The 19,364-nt window shown below is 40.3% G+C and overlaps 1 protein-coding gene across 5 annotated transcripts in view; it reads right to left on the reverse strand.

Annotated features, from left to right (window-relative positions):
- Nucleotides 1–19,364, reverse strand: part of PLCE1 (phospholipase C epsilon 1) — a 309,225-nt gene that overhangs the window by 153,582 nt on the left and 136,279 nt on the right. For all 5 annotated transcript variants that reach the window (XM_041739693.1, XM_041739678.1, XM_041739673.1 and 2 more), the window contains exon 3: nucleotides 10,281–10,569. In XM_041739693.1, the coding sequence (XP_041595627.1) occupies nucleotides 10,281–10,569 (289 nt within the window). The remainder of the gene's footprint in view (nucleotides 1–10,280; nucleotides 10,570–19,364) is intronic.

Raw genomic sequence — 19,364 nt, forward strand, 5'->3', positions numbered from 1 at the left:
GGGTCCTAAGGAAAACCTAACTGAAGAGTTTACATAGGGGTGGGCCCCCATGCTGCAAATACCTCCTTTCAAGTGTCCCTTAAGGTGCTATTGCTCTGGGTCTCCAGCCATGGAAACCTGGAGGGTGTCTTTCCTTCTGTGTGCATCTGTGACTGAGCTAAGAGCAGAGCACTTGAATTAAGAACAGTGGAGGGCTGACATTCCAAGGTGGCAGCAATCATTACCACCACCATCATCCTCAGCATCAGCATCATTACATTTATTATGCACATATTAGGTGCCAGCTACTAGGCTAAGTTCTTTATATACAGTATCTTATTTAATTCTCAAAACAACTTTGTGAAGTTGTGCTCTTATTTTCATTTTACAGATATAGACATTGAAGCCTCGAGAAGGAAAGTCACCTATTCAAGATAACACAGTGTTGAAATCAAGTCTCAAATCCAAGACAGAATGATGCTCGCATTGCATTTCTTTAAATCAGGAAGCAACTCAGAGGCTGACAATCCTATCAGAACAAAGAAGAGCCTGAAATCACACTAGTCTTACTCACTCTGAGACCCTCTCCCCACCCTACTTCAAAGAAGCCTCTGGTCCTCCCCTCTCTGTCTTCTCATTTGAATGAGAGCCCCAAATGGTCTTCAGTATGGCAGCTGGCAATAGTGGTACTAGAAATGAGGGGCTTGAATCCATCAGAATCCTCACATAGGCTCCAAAGGTCTCTTTTAAAACATGATCCATGTAGTATGTGCTCATGGAAATCAACATTTGAACAGGGCAGATGAGTAGAAATTGACAAGCAAAAGGCTTCTCTTGGGAGTAACCATTTTTGCTTGTTTCTGTGTCTATTCTTGGGCAGTTATGTCCTTACACTAAAGAAAGTTTACATCCCTATTTATATATTCCCTTCCCTTGAAACAAGAATATATTCAATCATCTCAATGAAAGATAAGGAATTGGGACTTAGAAAAATCATCTTTTAGGACTTATTCATTTAAAATATTCAGAGTTCAATTTTATTTGTGTCAAATGAGTATTTAGGGGAAGGCTTGGAATTTAATTGCTGTTTTGTCTTTGGGTATAGAGTTTCAAATAACTATCTTCCAAATGAATTTCTGGAACATGGACCATTCTGAGATTCTGTAACTATGACCAGCTCAAATACAGAGACCCCAAGTGGTTACCTGGGGTTGTTGTCCTCACAAATCACCTTTTTTTTTCTTTTCCTTTTTTTTTTTTTTTTAAGATTTTATTTATTTATTCATTCATGAGAATACACAGAGAGGAGAGAGAGAGAGAGGCAGAGACACAGGCAGGGGGAGAAGCAGGCTCCATGCAGGGAGCCTGACATGGGACTCGATCCCGGGTCTCCAGGATCACGCCCTGGGCTGTAGGCGGCGCTAAACTGCTGAGCCACTGGGGCTGCCCACCAATCACCTTTCTGAATTCAATAATTATGACTTTTTTTTCATCATGAAGAATTTATTAGTTTCCTATTTTGGAGGTTTTAGCACTTAAACTCAATAATTATTATTTAATGAATGCTTAACCTCCTGATTTCTTAAAGTGATGGTGGGTACAGGGTAAGAGTGGGCATATGATTCAACAATCCTATTGATTTTTAACCATTAATAACAAATTGGAAGGATATTTTTAGAGGTAAAATTAATGGTCATCTTAGGCTCAGCTGCCTTTATCTATACTATAGATAAATTCAATCTCCACATTCTATTAATTTTACCCCTTACATACACCTCTCTGCTGCTTTCTCAGGATTCAGACTTTTTGATACAGTGAAGTTTTTGCACTGCACAAAGGTGCTTACCTGAATGGAAAAGAGGTCTGAAATCCAGCCAGCATGCTGTGCACTAAATGATATGCATGGGTATGAGGCTGTATTACCCTACAGAGAATGGGGAGGGGGCCTTTTTGTAATTTTTACCAGTGGCTAAATGTGCCAGAAACACCCTACCAAGAAGAATGCCTTGGCAATATCTTCCTAAGTGCTTCAATTCTCATTTTCCTTTCTCTCCACCCACCTTCCACACCAAGCAAACTCACCTGTAGGATCAGAGACTCAGTAGGTTTGGGGGTAAAGCCCAGGAGGCTATACTTTGGAACTTAGGCCGGGGTTAAGGATGACACACTATGCAGCCCCACCCCTTACTGTAGCCAGATGGATTTTTCTGAAAACACAATTTGATCAAATCACACCCTTCTTTACTAATCGTCAGCATTTCTTGTTACTTGCAAGGTGAAGTTCAAGCTCTTTATTATTAAATATAGCCCCCTGGAGACCTATTTTCTCCCCCAGCCCCAGCCCCAGCCCCATGTCTTCCTACTTAGCCTCTGTACTTCCCAAGCTGCAGCCAGGACAGCCTGGTAGACCAGCAGTTACCTGAACACATTGTGTCTCTTCCTGTCTCATGTCTTTGCACCTGTGTGCCCCATTCCCTATGCCAGTTGCCATCAGCTCTTCCATCTGTCTCCAGCTCTCCCAAGGGAGTCTCCCTCATCAGTCAACACTCCAGAACTCTATTCTAATCCATCAGGGCGTTTTGTTCACAAAGCCCAGCTGGGATCCACTACAGAAAGAAGAGAAAATGATGTTATTATGGGGACATGAGTGAGGAGTGGATGGGCTGGTATAGTCAAGGTGGCTCCTCTCCTTGGAAGGAGAGGAAAGGGGAATTCAGACAAGAGTAAGGGGGGTTGCCCAGAGATAGCCCTGCAACCATTCCAGGGCCCTGGTGCTTAGAATGGCTTGCTGAGACACTGGAAATGGCTTTTGTGCCAGCTCAAAAACTTCCTGAATATATTTGCATTTTTAAAAAGATTTTATTTATTTATTCAAGAGAGACACACAGAGAGAGGCAGAGACATAAGCAGAGGGAGAAGTAGGCTCCTTGCAGGGACTCAATCCTGGGACTGGGATCATGTCCTGAGCCAAAGGCAGATGCTCAACTGCTGAGCCACCCAGGCGTCCCTGCATTTTTGTTTTGTATGAGTTTGATATGTCTCTATAACCTACAGTTTATGATATGTCTGTATAACCTACATATTTGATTCCAAAATTATCTCATTCAATTAAGTGTTATCAAATAGCAATGACATGTTCCTTGATTCTGTGAACACATCCACTACTCAATTCCATGAAAGTTTATGCCAGATGGGTCTTTCTAAAAACCCAATCTGATCAAATCACACCTTTCCTCAGAACCCTCCAGCATCTTTCATTACTAACAAGGTAAAATCTAAGCTTTTTTATCATGAAATACAGCCTCCTGAAGACCTAATCTGTGCCTGGTCCTGTGCCAGGCAAAGTGTGTGTGGGAGGAGGATGAACATCAGAGCTTATTACTGGAAAAACGTCCAAATAACTAAAACAAGGTGGAGATGTACATTGCCACTGGAGAGCTGCAAATATGTCTCCATCATAGCTGTGATCATGAACCTTAGAGAAGCTTGGTCTAGGTTGCCTGCACACACCAATGGTTGTGTGACACTGAGCAAGTCATTTAACCTCTCTGAGCTTCAGTTTTCTGGTGCTAATAATTTCCTCTTCACAGGATTATCAAAAGGACTGTCTTAGTTTTCTAGTGCTGCTGCAATAAGTTATCATAAATGGAATGGTTTGTAACAAGAGAAATTTATCTTCTCCTAGTTCTAGAGGCTAGACATCCAGAGTCAAGGTGTTAGCAGTGCCATGCCTCCTGTAAGACTCTGGTTGGAATCCTCCCTTGTCTCTTTCCAGCTTCCGGTGGTGGCTGGCAGTCTTTGACATTCCTTGGCTTATGGTTCCACCACTCCCATCTCTGCCTCCATCATCACATGGTGTTTACCACAATGTGGGTCTGCTTCTATGTCTCTTCTCTTCCTCTAACAAGGAAAGCAAGTTGCTGGATTTTGGGCTCACTCTCCCTGAAAATGAGCTCATCTTCACTTGAGTATATCTACAAAGACCCAAACAGGTCACATTCATAGGTACTAGGGAGTAGGACTTCAGTGTATCTCTTTTTGGGGACACAAGTTAACCCACAATAAAGACTAATCTAAATAATGCAGTAAAAGGACTTGATGCATTGCCTGGAACGTGGTATGCACTCAAGAGGCTACCCAGATTCAAGTACTCACACTATCCTGACTACCTCTGTACCCAGGTGCAAGATTCTTAATGTCTCTGGGCCTCAGTTTCCTCATTAGTAAATAGTATCTCCTTCACTGGACCACTGAATGGTTTTCAATGAAATGATACATGCAAAGCACTCAGAGCAATACCTGGCACTCAGCAAGAACTAAGAAAATGTAAACAAGTAGTAGTACTGTAATTCTACCTTACTCTAATCCGTCCCTATGCCCAATTTTCTCTTTACAGAAGAGTTTAAAATTTCAGAGATAACAGTAATGGGGATGTCATCTTGAAAAACACAAAACAAAAAACAAGAAGAAGAAGAAGAAGAAGAAGAAGAAGAAGAAGAAGAAGAAGTAGTAGTAGTAGTAGTAGTCATTCCTCTGCTCCACCCTTCTTCCCCTTCAAAATATCCATAATTGTTTTGGCTTAAGAAGCATCATGTCTCTACTACATTTGAGGTACATGACTTCATTCTTCCCTGGTACTTTGGAAGCATCCCCTGGTTATAAGAAGGGGTACAGAGTCACAACCCTCACACCTGGCCATGAAGTGACTGACATGTGTGGGTCATGTGTGGTACTTTTTACTCTGAGGTTCTACCTAGGAGGTAGAATTGCACTCCTCAGTCACATCTGAGCAAGTTTAGGTCACACCTAGACATAGAATCACATTCGTGGGTCACACTCAGGCACAGAGTCACAGTCCTGGATGACACCTGACTACTGTACACCGAAGGCATAGGGCCTTGTCCTATATCCACCAAACCTACCCCAGGAGCTACAGATCCTGCCATCAATTATGTAGTCCAGCACTTCATGAATCTCTTAGCAGGTAGTAAGAGCTACTTCAGTAGACATAATATTACATTTTCTCTGGAGTGAGAAATTGAAGATTAGTTCAAGTTGAAGATTTCCAGATGTAATCCTTTGCATTCTTCCCAGAGGTGATATGGCACTTGGCCACGGTGAATGAATACTTTCTAGTTGATTAACTGGTATAGAAACATACCCCAAATTACATGAACACATACCAAGAAAATAATTTCAAGGCCACAAAACTAATAAGTCAGAGGATTTCTTTAAATAAATCTGGGAATGAGAAATATGCATATGCCTTCCTCTGTTTGGTAGGCATGGAAAGGGTAATTGTTTTGATTATGAGGAAGTCAACAAAGACAGTCTTTATAAATTAAATTATTTATGAGGTACAGCCACATAGTTCAAATGTGTGTGTGTACTCTTATTACAACTTCTTGTTTTTATCCTTGAAGATATTAATTTTAGAAAAATAGACAAATAGAATATCCTTATTGCAATAAAAGAAAAATTTATTAGACCTTTCTATCAGAAATAAAATACTGTCTACTTTCAATAAGAATATTAAGTATATAAGGCACTTTTGTTTTCATATTAATATTCTATTTACACTCTATATATGACCAATAACTTTAACAGCTATTCTCTACATACACACATACTCAAACTGGTTAAAATGAACAATGGAGTTTTCTTTTCTACTACATAATTTAAATATGAATAACTAAGCATTGTCCTGGTTATATGTAAATACTTAATTCTTAAATTTACAAATTTACTTAGCAACAGTTTGAGAAGGAAAAATTGAGTTTAATGTACCAAATTTATTATATTGGCTGGTACAATCTGCACATTTGAAAACACTTAGCTGCCTTCTAATGAAAAATCCTTTCCCTTACCACTACTTTTTCTAATTTTACTATCAGCATTAATATCAGTGATCTCACTTTTTTACTTTTTTCTCTCCCTTGTTACTTTATCTTGCTTTTTGTAATTTTCAGTAGATAGTACATATAAAAAAATAGAAACAAAAGCAGGTAATGGGTTTAGAAAACCTCCTGATTATTGACATCAAAAATTCTTTTGGCTGTCACTGCTACAGGTGGTTGATCCTGAGATTCTAGCAAGGTTAATGGGGAGAGGGAGAAATGGACCTAGACCAGAAGGAGATGGTATAAATACTCCATTTCCCATTTGGAGATAACACACCTTTGATATCCAGGGCATATTCTTGCTAATCAATGCTTCATATCAGAAAATGTTTCTTGTTATTTGGCAAATTTTTGACTTAATAGATCATCCTTAGTGATCCTGAAGGCGGGAAACCAGGAATGTTTGTCTCCTGACTGGTGGCTGTCTTTCTAGAGTCACCTGTATCATTGGAGGTGTGGAAGCTCGATGAGATGTTGAAGAGTTAGCAGAATCCTGTAGTCTGTGGTAAAGCTGCAGGGCTGCAGAACTCTGGCCAATCAAGCCTTGAGTCACCAGTTCCTGACTTGTGAATGCCTTGTGACTGGTGAACAACTGATTGGACATTTTCTCTTCCTATTTTCAACTACTGCAGGCTCCAAACCTCATCTTGTAATCACAACCATTCCAGAAGACAAATTGACATGCTTCCACCCCACCCTGGATGTTCACATGAGAAGCTGTTTTCGTATTTCCTTTTTCCAGAACCTTGATTCTAACATCTTAATAAACCTGGGACCAAAGACCTACATAACATCTTTGTCCTCTTTTTAAAATATTTTATTCTTTTTTGAGGGGGAGGAGAAGGAGGTTTAAATACATATAAAATGTAACATCGTAACCACTTTTAAGTGTATAATTCAGTGGTATTAGATACATTCATACTGTTGTGCAGAACTCTTCATCTTGTAAAATGGGAACTCTATACTCAGTACCAATGACTCTTCGTTCCCAGCCCTTGGTCTTTATGATGCTGACTGTTCTAAGTGCCTCATATAAATGGAATCAAACGGTACTTGTCTTTTTCTCTACCTTTACCCAACCCATTTAATCTACTTCAAATATGACCTTTCTCATGGAAGAAGTCATTCTTTTTGAATCTATTCCTAACGTTTTCCTCGGGGGTTGAGGGGGTGGGGAATTAAACCCTGCCCTGCCTCTCTTTTTCATTCCATTTATAAGCCTCCATTTAAAAAGGGGGGAGAGTAAAGTCTTGGGATAATAATTTTCTGATTCTTATATATAGGTATGAGTTTTGAAATGTGATTAACCATATAAGAGAACTAGATGCTAATATCTAAAATCTCTAAAATGGCCCAAAGTTCTTTTCAAAATCTTCATAGAAGTTTCAATTTAACTCTGTTCACCTGGACTAAATGTATCTCCCTTACACAAGAAGTTTCTTTCAACTCATTTGTATTGCTTTTTCTTTGGAGGCTGATTCTCAGTATTCCAGTACTAGTGTTACAAGAGAATAAAGAGAATACACTTCCATGGGAAGTCTATAGATTTCAACTGTGTTGTGGGTTAAAGAGGCTTTTGAGGACTAGAGTCAACCAAATCACAATTTTTAATACTGTGTCGCTAGTAAAGAATTCTAAGCTCCACACAGCTCCTGAGAAACGAACTTCTGGAATACAAGTTATTTATAAAATGGGACGGAGTCTGTGTTATATACTTCCCAGAGATTTTCATTAGTAATACAGAGCTGAAAGCTGTCAGCCAACTCAATGCCACAGGACACACAATGAACAATAAAAGAATCAGACAACCAGGTTATAGTGCCAGTGTGTCCTCCAGACCTCCTGCTGGAGTATATGGCCAACAGAGGTCAAGACTCAACTAGTCAGTATGCTGAACCTATAGATTCTATAAACATTCTATGATTCTGGGACACCTAGGTGGCTCAGCGGTGCAGTGGTTAAGTGGTTAAGCGTCTGCCTTCGGCCCAGGGCATGATCCTGGGGTCCTGGGATCAAGTCCCACATCTGGCTCCCTGCATGGAGCCTGCTTCTCCCTCTACCTGTGACTGCCTCTCTCTCTCTCATTCTGGTCTCTCATGAATAAATAAATAAAATCTTAAAAAAAAAAAAAACATGTTTCACTATGGCATGTATAGACTCTGAGGACCCCACAGGAGAAGGTACAGAAGTTGTAAAAGTTTCCCAAGAAAACAAGTCAGAGCTACAGAAGTAAGCCTGGAACAGAAGCCAACCAGCTAATTGTATTATTCAGCAGAAGCTACTTACAGAGGGATACCAAAAACCATTAAAGAACTACAAAACAGAAAGTTAAAGAAACTCCCAACTCTTGTAAAAATTGCCAATTTAAAGATAACACATTAGCAGATGGGCCAATGAATCTCTGAGCTAAGAATGTTGATCAAAAAGTTCTGATCTGGGGGTGCCTGAGTGGCATCTGGCTCTCTGTTTCAGTTCAGATTGTGATCCCAGGGTTGTGAGCCCGAGCCTGTGTCAGGCTCCACACTCAGTGCAGAGTCTGCTTGGGACTCTCTCTCCATCTCCCTCTAGCGCTCCCTCCCTCCTCTCTAAAATAAATAAACAAATCTTAAAAAAAAAAAAATGTTCTGATCTGAAGGGAGAAGTACAGATAGCAATTGAGGTCAAGTTACTATCAGGGCAACAGACATACTAACAAGCAGCCTCCTTTTTTCCTAGAGGTCTGTATAAGGCTGGAGGCAGCTGCCTTAGTTGGTGAGTCTGAGATCTGTCCCTTTGCAATTAACAGAGAAGAAAGAAAGTGGCTTTTACTGATGGTTGTTTGTTTGTTTGAGGTCTCATGTTTTGGGCCATGCCATTTGTCATAAAGAACATTAACTCCCTCTCTAAACTCTTTGAACTACTGGAGGCACTTTCACACTATTTAGCACTTAACTCTCTCTAGTCTTATATTATTCTTCGAATACTTGGTGCACACAACACTGGCCTCCTCATTAGGATCATAAACAAGTTAAAGGCAAGTAAACTGACTTGTACGTCATTAGAATCTCCCATATACCTACATTGCTGGGCACAGATGGGGTATCTGAGAAACACAAGTTGATTAACTCACAGGATGAGGTCCCATAGAGTCACAAGCCTTGAAGCAACAATAACTCGGCATACCAATCTCAGCCCAACTTTCTAGGAAGAGCATGGATGGAGAATGGAAGTTTGGCAGTCATCAGGAGCTACAATAGAGTAGAGAAATCCTGAGTCCTGTGCATAGAGGAAACTGCTTACCATCTAGAGACTACAAAGCTCCATGGCAGCAGGAACTGTTTTTCCCTACCCAGCACCAAGCACCTAGTAGGAACTCAAAAAACATATGAAACCCTTTGGTCACCTGGATTAGTGTTCCCACAACTTGTGTTTTCCTTCGTTCATTATTTTTAACCAAGCTGCAAAATTAAAATGGTTCCAGAAAACAAACCTACATGGTACCTACATGGTACACAGGGAGGTGTATACTTCCCCTTGAGCCTGCCCAGGTGTGTGTGGTGTGGAGTGGGAGGGTGGCCAAGGATTGAGGAGGAAGGCCACTGGTTTGCTAGCCATAGGTCTGGGGCTTGCTGTGGAGGGGCAGTAGCTGCTCTCCTTGAGAGAAACGGCCGGATGTCAGATCAAGCTCTTGGCAGCCCCCAGGCAGTGGAACGTAGCTTTGCATGGTCCCCGTCTGGATGGCAGCTTCCTGCCAGGGAAGACTGCCAAGCGGGTTGTGACAGCTGTGCAGTGCACAAATCTCCAAGGTTCTTTGGTACACTGCCATTTCTGACCTGCCTGTCTGCTACTCGTGGGAAGTAGCTGGGAAGTTCTGGTGCTGAGGCACCTCATTTTCCATTGGCTTTCATGTTTTAGCAGGATGCCTGACTATCCTTTTTTTAAAGATGGGAATCATTGGAAGATGGCCTTTAGCTTTTCTGGTCAACATGAACTTATTGATTCTGTGTAGAAAGGACTACATTTTGCTCTGTTCCATCTCAGTGTTGGTTTTCACTGTGACCACATGACCACACTTGTTTTTAAGCATCTTATCACATCTTATCACATCACATCTGTCATAGACCACCACTAGGAGAAACCCTTTGTCTGAATAGTTTCTTTTTGATTAAAGATAATCTTGTAATCAGTTATACTGCTTTTGAAAAAACAATCTCAAAATCTTAATGCTTATTGTTTGGAATGTTTATACCTTAAAGGATTTTGATAAAGGACTATCTTTTTTATAGCTTACGACAGCGACAAACTTTATTTAAAATTGCCAAAAAGTACACTCAATTTTCCATGAGGAGATGCATAAATGCTAACTTAGATTCCTTTCTGCACTGAAAGGGTGGAAAGTGAAAAGTAAATCTCAGACATTACCTTTTAGCATCATTCGTCCAGTGGATCCTCCAAAAGTACTGAGTAGGCCACTTCTCGCTCCTAAAGATGTGGTTGCTTCTAGGAGTGAACCCGTGATGTACTGAGATATGGACGTCCTCTGGAGGGTGGCACGATACTCACATATGGTGTCTCGGACACACTGCTTTAGGCATGGACCAACACTAATCCTTTCATGGGCTGTCTTGGAGGCTGGGAGCTTGGTAAAGTAATGGAGAAAAGATCCAATTGTATTTTCTATTTCTTCTTCCCTTCTCACTGCATTGTAGATCTGTGAATAGCACAGAGTACAGGAAGTATTAATCTAGTTTCTTAGAAAAGCAAATTAGTTTGTTGACAAAATGCCAAGATGACTTATTAAGAAAGAAGGCCCAGTTGCTCTAAGCACAAACACTCTTGAGCACTGGACTCATGCATTAACCTGAACATTCTACAGACACCATTTATTTGGAAAAGCTATGTGCAGTTATGAAATCGGCCATTCAAACAACTCTGCTATCAAACAGAACACTTACAAGTAGTTCCAACCAAAAATATATTCAGCTCCAATTTCTCCTCCTCCTCCTTGGCAGAGCAAAGCTCTTCTGCAGAGTGACAAAGTCAACCTTTCCTTTTTGTCCTTTTGAACTCTCCTGAGTGTCTGACTGCCCCAGGTTTGTCTGCCTCCAAGGAACACTTGAGCCGGACATTCATGAGGAATCTTTTTCTCTCTGCTCAAACTGCAGTGAGGATGAGAAGTTCAGGGGAAGTAGAAGTTCTATATTTCTCTCTTGGGCATAATCCTTCAGCCCATCAGCTTGGTTCAAAGTCTTGGAATCCTTTTTCCTCTTCATTTTGTCTCATCTTCCACATCCAATGAGTTGACAGATCCTACCCACTGTTCTTGCTCTGTCTCTGTCACCATCCTGATTTCCTCTCCCTTTTATCACCTGAATTCACCAAGAATTATCTCACAGAGATTGTACAGTTAGGATAGGCTTCCAATCATAATTCCAATACAGTTGCTCAACATGCATTTATATAGATCCTGCTCTGTGTGAGGCAGTGAGCTGAAGGATGTGAGGCATGTACAAGAAGTAGCACATACCTCTTGTGCTGAAAAACTGCACAATCTAATTTAGAAGATGAGGCCTGAAAATTATGAGGTTCTACATTATTGAAGAGAGGTTCTGGGTTTTGTGAAGGTCTCTGGGAAGCCTGAGACTGCTGGGTAGTATATAAACAACAGGGAAGAAATAGTTAATTTAGTTTTCTGACAGTGGAGTAAAAGTGGACTATATTGGGTTATCTCCACCTTGAGCACCTTGCCTTGTCATCCATTCATCAAATCAACAAGTATTTTATATTTATATACCAGTTATGTGTCAGGTCTAAGTAAATAAGACAGCTTTTCCCCTCAGAGAGTTCAAAGTCTAGTAAGAGAGACAGAGAGATAATCAAAGAGCTCATAGCAGAGTGAAAATGGAGGTCAATCCCCCTAGTGACATCAGTGAGTACCCAAGGAAGAGAAGACCCTCACATGTCCTCCAGGCTGTGCATGTGCCCCTGTCATGCACAAACCTCCAAACCTCACCTTAACCACAACCCACTGGTTTTCAAGAGGATGCCCACTGGGCTGTGCTAGGTCCTTAGCAGATCCTAGGATATTCCTAGAATACCCCTCATATTCAAACTGCACTGACTCTCACTAGACTTCTACTCTGCCTTTTGCAGCCTACTAATATATATTTGCCACTTGAAGGGCAAGTATGAATTCTTTCCTTTCTCTGTCATTAAATTTCTGGTGGCCAGTGTAGCCATGGAGATGGTGTGCTGAGACAGAAAAAGCCCAGACTTTTGGGTCAGGAATGTGAGGTTGTACTGCTGGTTCTGCCTTGACCAGCTAAAGAGAGGGCCATAAACATGAACAAGCTGACTTGAATGTTTAGAGAATGAATGCTTCCTCTTCTGTAAACTGGGGATACTAGTGCCCCTTCTTAGAGAAATTGGGGGGTTCACCAAGACTATACATGTAAGTGCTCAACCTAGTGTCTACAAATGGCACTGATTACTCTAAGCAAGAAGAGAATGAACTCTTCTATCCTCAGGGAATAGCAGCAGGTGGTTACAGAACAACAGAGCATAGTCTATGAAATTCACTGTGATGGGGTTATACCCTTGTTCTTATGTGCTGCTGAATAATATCATCCTAACCTTATTTGGGTGTATTGTGAGGGCAAACCAGGGTTGAGAGTTGCACAGCTCAGGACATGCCTTTCTTCTCTCAGTTCCCAATCATATAAGCAATCTCCAGCACACTAAGTCTCAAACGAATCCTTCAGAAATTTAAATGCTCTAGAAATTCAGAGAAAAAAACTGTGAGGTTTGATGGCTAAGGAAGGCTTCTGAGGAAAGCAGATTTGAGCTGTGCCTTGGAAAGGCACAGCTCTAATCGGAGCAGCTGGGAAAGGCAACTCACAAGGTAAGCAAGGGTAAAGAGGCTGGAAAACAGAAAATGCCCTAAGGACAGAGTGCAGAGCAGGGTATTTAGAACAGAGAATAAGTATAGGACATAACAGGGGAATCAGAAATGTCAGTAGGCCAGATAAAGGAGAACCTTGAATGTCAGGCAAAGAGGTTTAATCCATGAGAAGTTGGGGACCCCTTTACTTTTTTTGGTTTATTCATTTTTTTAATAAGTATTTTTTTAAATTTATTTATTCAGAGAGAGACTGAGAGGCAGAGACACAGGCAGAGGGAGAAGCGGGCTCCATGAAGGCAGCCCGACGCGGGACTCGATCCCGGGTCTCCAGGATCAGACCCCGGGTTGCAGGCGGCGCTAAACCGCTGCGCCACCGGGGGTGCCCTGGTTTATTCATTTTTATCAGAGGAATGATGCTAAAAGGCTTTTATTTTACAAAGTTAAGATGCTGATGGTTCTTAGTTACTAATGGGTTTACCTACTTTTTTACATGCTAAGCTGCTCCACTGGCTTATCATGCCTCATTTATTACCTTATGCATTCCAGTTTCCATATCACTCCTCCAGAGAGTCCCAGTGGCTCACTCATTCAGTCCCTTATACAGCTTTCCCTAAATGTTTTCCCCAGGTCATTAGATCTAAAGGAACTGTATGAAATGATTCCTTGATCACTGAAACAGTACCTATTTCTCCTTTTGAAGATTTACATTGCATATTAGGATATTAAAGACAACGAAAAGGGTCAGAGTAAAGAAATTGATTTTATTTTGTTTAACTGAGTGTTTGGAGTATTTCTCATGTTACTTGCCCACGGCTTGCTTTTTCTTTTCTTTTCTTTTCTTTTTTCTTTTTTCTTTTCTTTTCTTTTTTTCTTTCTCTCTTTCTTTTTTAAAAACACAGCCTGTGAATGCAGTGTTGTACCAAATAATCTACTCGAATCAAATGATCTTTTTTTATTTTCATTTCCTTGACCTCTGTGAAATCTCTGAAATAGACAATTTTCCATCTTTCTTGAAGTTCTGCCTCTCTTATTATCTCATTGCTCCATCTCTGCCTTATTCTGTGGTTCTTCTTCCTTCTTGGGCCTTTAGGACAGCTGTTATACAACAGAGATGCCAGTCAGCGCTTGATGTAGGGGGTGACACACTGGCTGGCCATGGGTCAGATGTATCAAAAGACCTGTTTGATTTAACACATAGTGTTTTAAACTCAGGAAAGTGGAGTGCCTGGCTGGCTCAGTTGGTAGAGCATGCAACTCTTGATTTCAGGGTTGTGAATTTGAGCTTCATGTTGGGTTGTAGAGATTATTTAATTAGTTAATTAATTTTTTATTTTTTTAAAGATTTTATTTATTTATTCATGAGAGACACACACAGAGAGAGAGAGAGAGAGAGAGAGGCAGACACATAGGCAGAGAGAGAAGCAGGCTCCATGCAGGGAGCTTGATGTGGGACTCGATCCTGAGACTCTAGGATCATGCCCTGGGCTGAAGGCAGGCACTAAACCACTGAGCCACCCAGGAATTCCAATTAATTAATATTTTAAAACATCAAATCAAATCAGGAAATTTTACATACACATTTGAAGTTACAGCATTTCCTAAAAACTAGAACAATCTGGCAACACTAAACATTCCCATGCGGTGTCAAATGGCTAGACCTTTCCCTGTTACCTGAGGCATGAGTTCTCCAGTTCTACCCCTCTCTAGTGATTACATGTTGCCAATATCTGGTCACTATTAGTATATAAGTGTGTGATTCCTTGCCTTAATGGGACATGAACTTGGTGTAACTATATACAATAAATATATACTGAGCTCCCATAACATGTCTTCTGGGTGTTCTTCCCTTTGCTAGTTGCCAAGGAGACAAAGTCACAGTCTCTGCTTTCAAGGGGTATTGCATTTTACCTCCAACATATATATATATATACATATATATATATATACATATATGCATGTGTATATATATATATGTTATGTATTTATTTAGTAATCATTCAGCATCACCATAAGTCACTTGTTTCCAAATCCTCAAATTTCTCTGAAGAAATAAAGATGAAAAGTTCTAGAATAAACTCCACACCACTGCTAACACTCCAACCACTACAAACAAAAAATAATCAACAGGTTCAACCAAGATCTGGACTAACACATGTCAGCCATAACAATACTGGGTAAGCTTTAATAAGGTGCCTGTTGGAAGAAAGCTGAAACATGGATGAAGTGGTGACAGATATGACAATGCTCAGGGAACATGTTAAATTCAGGCTATAACCTCTTCTTATTAGATCATCCACTTAAAAAAAGAAACAATCATGGAAAGTCCTACATATGTAGAGCAGGAAGAGGATGCAGTATAGAACAGTCTTATGAATGTGGATTGAAACCAACATACCAACATATGAATGTTGGTTTGAATCCTTGCTCCCTTGCTTCCCAGTTGTGTGACGTTGGATCAGCTCCTTTGTCATTCTGTGTCTCTGTTTCCTTTTCTCCAATATGGGGATATAATAGTATCTGCCTCATAAGGTTGAGGTAAGGATTATAAGCTTTTTATAAATACAATCAATTAGAATAGCACCTACCACTTAAAAAATACTCAACAAATATTGTTTTTTTTTTTACAATGATGGTGACAATTCTGATTGTGTTAGACTGTAAAAATGGCCATAAATTATTTCTTTCACTGATTCTGAGCCAGCCTTGTGATTTGCTTTACCAATGGGAATTTAACAAATGTGATGCATATAGAGTCTTGAAAAATACTTGTTCTTTGGACCTTGCTCTCTCTTGTTGCTTTTGGGAACTCTGTAACAACTGCTATCTGGAGAAGCCAGAACTAGTTTGCTGGAAAATGAGAGACCATGGCCCAGTCACTCCGGGTTACCCTGGTGGATAGCCTGTCAACAGCCAGACACATGGCGAGGCCATCTTAGATCCTAGCTCATCCAATTGTCAGTCCAACTGTCATCATAGATACATGAGAGAGCCCAGCAGAGATTAGTCAATCCAGACCAGGTGAGCTATCCAGATAAATCACAGAAACACAGAGCTAAGTAAATGATTGTTGTGAAAAATCTCTACATTTTGGGAGTGCTTTGTTATAAAAGTTAACTGACACAATGATGGTGTGTTGGGTACAATGATAAGTATTTACTTACATGAGATTTGAATCTACACACTAACCCTGTGAGGTTGATTTATTTTTGCAAATAGAAATAGTAAGCTTAGAGAGATGGAGAAATACAGCCAACTTCACCCAGTTAGTAAGAGGCTGAGCCAGGACTGAAATCTGGTTTGTCCAGCTCTGTGGTCTGGCTTTATCCATTGCACTAAACTTGGTTACACCAAAAGCCCAAACAACGGGATTCAAGAAAATATTATTTGGCAAGATATTTAAGTGGTGTTTATAATGCTGTTATTGTTTTGATTCACGATAATTCCTTTCATGGTCACCCTAAAACTACTTTTGAAAATAAGCAAGTTATGATTAGTGAATGACCAAATATGCTTCCTTTATATGGAGATTTATAGTTTTAGAGTACAATGTAGGGATCCCTGGGTGGCGCAGCGGTTTGGCGCCTGCCTTTGGCCCAGGGCGCGATCCTGGAGACCCGGGATCGAATCCCACGTCGGGCTCCCGGTGCATGGAGCCTGCTTCTCCCTCTGCCTGTGTCTCTGCCTCTCTCTATCTCTCTGTGACTATCATAAATAAATAAAAATTAAAAAAAAAAATATAGAGTACAATGTAAAAAAAAAATACATACACTTTATCTCACTCGATTAATGTGATATTAAAGATGCTGAAAACTAGACACCACTACCCTGTATAGGCCAATATCTTTTTTGAGATAAAATCAACATGTCACAACACAGCATCTGAGTTTGCCAAACAGGTATGTGTCCACTCATTCACTCAACAATTGATTTATATTTATTAAGCACATATGTTAAGTCAAGCCCAATTACTGGGTATCCAACAGTGAGCAGGAAGAACTTCATCTTAGTGTGCAGACAATACATATGTGGGCCAAACAAGTTAATTAAATGCTGAAGACTGTTATACAGTCAAGATATATTTTGAATATAGATTCCACAGGACTTGCTGAAGTGTTGGGAATGAGGAAAGAAAAGGAGTCGAGGTTTTTACATTGGGTCATTGTTAAATTCTTAGAGATTTAAGATTTACATAGATAGCTATATAGATCAATGTTGCCAACAGCACCCCTCATGGCTCCGCGTGACAATGACTGCGGACTGTGAGTGGATTTTTTTCATGGAGGTACACTATATTCCCTTTATGCCAAGGTGCTACCTTTGAGCAGGATGACCTTGATATTATGAAGTTACTTGCAGAAAAGCAAGTAATGCTTGGACAAACTTAAGAAAACATTTGCGTTCCTTATGACTCAAGAAAGAGGGATACCTTGTAGAAACCAGCACTGAGACACAGAGTTCAGAACTAAAACAAAATAAAAGAAACATCCAAGACTGAGGAGAGCTGGGGCAATTCAGATAAGACAAAGCCAAAGACTTTGGTGCATGGAAAGGCATGAAGAAGCCAGATATACCACATCCACAGCACTCACCCAGGAGGAGAGCTCCTTCTACACAGCTACCAAGAGCTTTGTCTTAATTTGACTTCTACTGGGATCAAAGAGGGTACTGGTCCAGGGGAGTAAATTTCATAACTTGCTCTGCTTTAAAAGCTATCTTTCTGGGGTCAGAGTTATGGAAAATTATGATGTTCCTAGATTTGATGGCATATCTTCTGAAATCTTTCAACAAGAAGACGGCTTGTTACTTAGGTATCTATCGACCATCAGATAGTCGATATATCAGATAGATATATCTATCATATCTATCTATGTTGTAATCACAGCAACATTTACTGAGTGCTTAAAATGAAGTGGGTACTGAGTCTTGAGCCATGACTTCATTAAAACTTCAGAACAGCTCTAGGAAGAGAGATTACCACGACTTAAAGAACGAGTATGCACAAAGCTAGGATTTAGCACTAGGATTCTCCATCAGTGCTACTAACCAGTTAGGGAATCCTATACTACAGTTGTCAAAGAAATCACTTTTAAGAGGGATCATTGTAGGATTCTGTTTATTGGCTGTCTCCTCCATCTGGAATATCAACTTCAATAGGATTTTGCTTCTCTTTTCATGGCTCTATTTCTAGTGCCTAGGAGTGTTTGGCATAATAGTTTCTCAATAAGTTCTTGATTAAATTAATAAATGTCTCTATTCCATATCTTCTCCAAGAACTTGGCTAGAATTCTCCAGTTTTTTGGTCATGAATCTATTGGAGTCATCTGAACTATAGGAGACATTGTAATGTCACTCGTATTTGCTGAACATCAGACATGGGAATCACATGAAATGGCATCAAATGTTTACAAAGTATCCAGAATAGCTATACCCAAATGAGGCTCCTAATTGCTACTAACCAAATGTGGCCTGTTCTGAGATATCTGCCAATAGTTTAACATTATTTTATTATAATTTGCTGATTGAGAATGCTTAATCTGATCTATTTTCCATCCTGATTCTGCAGGAAAATGATGATTTGGAAATATTGGGGCTTAAAAAAACAGGATATACATTCATATCTTGACTCTCCTAGTTCAGCTTAATTCAAAGAATATTCTTCAACATAAAGGGTTAGCCAACAGTATCTTCAATTATCTTAGTGTTACTGTTCAGTGATCCATGCTTCCTAGCCTTCTTAAATGGGAGATGGAGGAGATTAACCTTAATTTTGATGACAATTTTGATCATTATTTTCTAATACAGTGTAGAGTTAGGGTCTTCTTTTTTTTTAAGGGTTTATTTATTTATTTGAGGGAGAGTGGGTATGGGGTGGGGAGGGGCAGCAGGGAGAGGGAAGCTGACTCCCTGCTGAGTGCAAAGTCCCACACTGGGCTTGATCTCATAACCTTGAAATCATGACCTGAGCAGAAACCAAGAGTTGGACACTTAACTGACTCAGGCACCCAGGTGCCCCTAGTTAGGATCTTCTGTTTCCCTCTATCTTATCAGTGTTCTTTAATATCAGTTGTCATTTGTCACTAGTGACAATTATGCACTTCTAATAGCACCTTATCTCCCCATAATGTAATTCTTAAAGTAGCCTGAGCCAGAAAACCAAATAATCACATTTATTTGAACTATGTGTTAACTGTGAGTAAATAGGCTGGGTAACAATGCAGTTAGGAGCTGTGGTTTGGAAACCCCTTTTACTGGTCTCCTGGGCCCTTTTCCTAACTTCTGGAATCTAGAAGCAGTGTTTAAGAAGGTTGAAAATACTGGAAGTTTGAGGGGTATGTGTGTCTAAACAAAATGGAATGATGGAGGAACTGCCATATTTCCTGAAGAGTCAACAAAAGCAATGAGGCTGTTTTAGGGGATAAGGGCTGAAGCAATCTGCAGACCTAGTGGCAGAAACAGGGAGCAGGATATTGGTAGCAGGTGGTCGTTTCCTCTGCTTTTCATTCCACATTCCATTCAAGTGCCTGTGCGGAGAATTCCATTCTACTGAGAATATTCAGACCATGCACGAGACGCTGACCAAACACAGCTTCAGGGAGCCAAAAATA

Source organism: Vulpes lagopus, chromosome 2 (genome assembly GCF_018345385.1).
Source record: "Vulpes lagopus strain Blue_001 chromosome 2, ASM1834538v1, whole genome shotgun sequence".
In the NCBI taxonomy this organism is placed as follows: domain Eukaryota; kingdom Metazoa; phylum Chordata; class Mammalia; order Carnivora; family Canidae; genus Vulpes; species Vulpes lagopus.